Source organism: Rhagoletis zephyria, unplaced genomic scaffold, assembly GCF_001687245.7.
Source record: "Rhagoletis zephyria isolate East Lansing unplaced genomic scaffold, Rhagoletis_zephyria_1.1 Rzeph_scaffold_05758, whole genome shotgun sequence".
Classification (NCBI taxonomy): domain Eukaryota; kingdom Metazoa; phylum Arthropoda; class Insecta; order Diptera; family Tephritidae; genus Rhagoletis; species Rhagoletis zephyria.
In genome coordinates, this window is record NW_016162841.1 from 22,809 (window position 1) to 26,442 (window position 3,634).

The 3,634-nt window shown below is 35.7% G+C and overlaps 1 protein-coding gene across 1 annotated transcript in view; it reads left to right on the forward strand.

Moving 5' to 3' along the window:
* LOC108372441 (octopamine receptor beta-3R-like) overlaps positions 1 to 3,634 on the forward strand; it is a gene marked incomplete at its 3' end in the record, with an annotated part of 17,940 nt that overhangs the window by 6,731 nt on the left and 7,575 nt on the right. The window contains exon 2 of the mRNA XM_017628132.1: positions 1,170 to 1,370. Coding sequence (XP_017483621.1) covers positions 1,170 to 1,370 — 201 coding nt within the window. The remainder of the gene's footprint in view (positions 1 to 1,169; positions 1,371 to 3,634) is intronic.

Below are 3,634 nucleotides of genomic sequence, written 5' to 3' on the forward strand. Positions count from 1 at the left end.
AAACTATTGATTTTTAAGAATTCTATACCATTTCTACGGTGTTTTCCCATATAAATTAAGTATGTACATGGAAAATTTTGAAAGCTTGAGTGATCTCTAAATATTTTTTGATTTCAAAATAAACAAGTAAGAAAGTCTAAGTTCGGGCGGAGCCGAACATTAAATACCCGGCGCAAATATTAAATATATGTTTTTTCACCTTTCCGAAACCTACCGCTAGATGGTAAGCCGGGGTGTATCAATTTTGAGTAAATTAGCGTCCTTCAATTTCGAAATATTAAAGTTTCAAGCATTTCTGAAATTTACCGTTATATGAAAAGCGGCCGTAATTTTAATCCGATTTCAATAATTTTCAACGCTTTGCTTTTATGTGGCAAGCACAATAACCACACCGAGTTTGGTACAAATTGGTAGAACGGTTACCGATATACATATATGTGATCATAAGTGGGCGGTGCCCCGCCCTTTTCCAAAATTTTACCATAAACGTATTTCTTGGTAAAGAATTGTTGCAAGCATCAATTTTGAATAAATTAGCTTTAATGTTTACTGATTTATCGAAGATTTTGTATTTCTCTAAATAACCGTTATATGGGATGCGGGCGTGGTTATCGTCCAATTTTAAAAATTTTCGGCGATTTTGTATGCTGTACCAAGGCCAACAACTATGCCAAGTTTGGAAGAAATTGGTGCAGCGGTTCCTAAGATATACACATGTAACCATAAGTGGGCGTGGTTACAGTCCGATTTCACCCATTTTCAATACCAACCTACCTTGGATGAAGGGAAACGTACATACCAAATTTCGTTGAGATATCTCAATTTTTGCTCGAGTTATCGTGTACACGGACAGACGGACAGACGGACAGACGGACGGACAGACAGACATGGCTTAATCGATTTCTTTTTTCATCCTGATCATTTATGTATACATTTGTCTATATCTATCTCGATTCGTTTTGGCTGTTACAAACAACCGTTATGTGAACAAAATTAATATACCCTTGTGCACAAGTGAGCTCGGGTATAAAAATAGGGATATATTTTTTCGGTATTTGTGGAACAATCCCAGGGGGTGAGAGCAAAAAAACTCCGACTCTACTTTATCACATGCATTTTTGGACCACCCTAATTTACATACAACTTATTCTTCTATATATCCGTTTCAGTGTAATCACAAATAGTTTCGTCGTCTCGCTAGCCATGGCTGACTTGTTGGTGGCATGTTGTGCGATGACATTTAATGCGATAGTGGAGCTGTCTGGTGGCAAATGGATGTTCGGTCGATTCATGTGCAATGTATACAACAGCCTGGATGTTTACTTTTCCACCGCGAGTATTTTGCATTTATGCTGCATCTCGGTTGATCGGTAAGTTTGCAATAAATTACACACAGCCCAGTCAAATGCAAATAATATCTTGACATTTTTATTGTTTTTAATCACTTATTTTTGCACAGTTTACCGGTTGTGGTCAGTTGTGTGAATATTTTATATTTTTAATGAGTTCAATTAAAGCGAAACTTGCGGTGGAATGATCGTTAGTAAATCGCTTTCATGCATAAAAATGCCCGACTATAAACATATTAGTACGTTCATCGGTATTTATTTATTGGTTATTTCAGATAATTTGCATTTCGAGTGCACTAATTAGTGGAAGAATAAACAAAAAAACTTTTGTTAGTGCATTAACTTAAAATAAATGAAATTTTTTTATAATACTTGTTCATATATACATACGTGTCCATAGGTTAATGCATTCCAAAGTTTCTTGTTATTTATATCAAAAGTCATAAGTTTGCCGTGGACATTGAAAACTTTACAATTCAAGTCTGCTTGAAATTTTTAATAAGAAGTGTTCGCCGCCACCTAGTCAACAATTGTGGCCTCCACCTTTGACAACACCTCCTCTTAGCCTAAATCCTTAAGAAAGTTTAAGTTGTAGGGAGTAGGGAGTGCATATGCTATAAGCTAAGTCAGTTAAGAGTAACTGCTAGCACGCGAGAGCACAGAAGCGCACATGGATTGAAAAAGCCCGTTGATACCACTGGTGGTGCCACTTTTTTCCATCTTTCGCTTCGAAGTTGAACCACTGGGTGCACTTTAGATAGCAGAAAAAGTCGAGAATGTGGACTGCATGCAGTTCGGCTAAACAATCTAAAAATTACTTATTATTGTGCAGCGGGGAATCCAACTCGAGGAGAATTTCCCGATTTGCGGGGAATTTCAATTTGTGTTGGGAATGGGCCGTTTTTGTGGGGAATTTCAGCTCGTTCAATTCCAGCAGAATAAAGTTTGAAATGGCTAAAACAACCTTTGATTTCTTAGAAGTTTCTTTGTCGCATTTGCTTTCATATAACGAATAAACATAATTTAATTTTATGTGGAAGAAAACCGCAACAACTTCGGCGAAAAAATCCTAAAACGAAAATTTTTAACCACCTGAAACTTGCACTTTGTTTTTCTAGAATTGAGTGGGCTACAAAACTTCACACTGAAAATCTTTCTAGAAAATCCAATAAAAAGCTCGAAATTTTAATGAAATTTTTTTGTATGGACTTTTTTTGAAATATTGCTCAAAGTTTGAATCTTGGATTTATACGGCTTTCGTTAAAGAATGAACTATATTTTTATTAGCTCAAATTAAAAAAAAATATACAAATAATAATAATTGGGGCGACTAAAAGTTTTTCGAATACTTCATGTACATATGTAAATATTACATAAATATTTTATATTCTTTAATTGTTAACTAACGTTATAAAAGGTTGTAGCTATGGTCGAGTACAATATAAAAATAGGTTCCGTATAGTTCTTGAACCATCCATTTTTATTTTATTTAAAAACACCCATTATGTTCGTACTCGATGCAATTAAAATAGTATTTATATGCCTTTAAAATTACTAGTGTTCGCCCAGCGGTTGAAATTCAACCGATAAAATTAAGGATAGTTTATGTAAGTTGAATGAGCTAAAATAACATTAGTTGGAATGGGTTAAGTGGAGGGGAGTTTAGCTTAGTACTTGGTATAACATAACATAACCATAACATAAGAATAAATAACATAACATATGAGGTATAACACACCACAATATAACATCGCACACTCTTCAGTTGTATTTCCTTTTTATCCCTTTTTTCACCTCTATCTAAATCTTATTTATTTTGGTTCATTTTATGCCAATTGATGTTGCCTTTGATGCCACATCAAGTGATATCATGTCATGTGGTGAAATTGCGCGTGGTGAGCTGCGGTGTGCTGGAATTGGGTGTAGGAGTTACGGTGTGGTGAATTTAGGTGTGGTGGATTCAGGTGTGGTGAGTTAAGTTATGGTGAGAAAGTTGAGGTGTGGTGAACTAAGGTGTGGTGAATTTTGGTGTGGTGAGTTGAGGTGAGTTAAGGTGTGGTGAGAAAGTAGAGGTGTGGTGAATTAAGGGTGGTGGATTTAGGTGTGGTGGATTTAGGTGCGGGGGTTAAGGTGTGGCGAGTTGAGGTGTGGTGAATTTAGGTGTGGGGAGTTAAAGTGTGGTGAATTAATGTGTGGTGAGCTCAGGTGGAGTAAGTTTTTAAGTTAAGATGAGTTAAAGTTAAGGGGTTATGATTTTTATCCTTATCTTCATCTTCATCTTCATC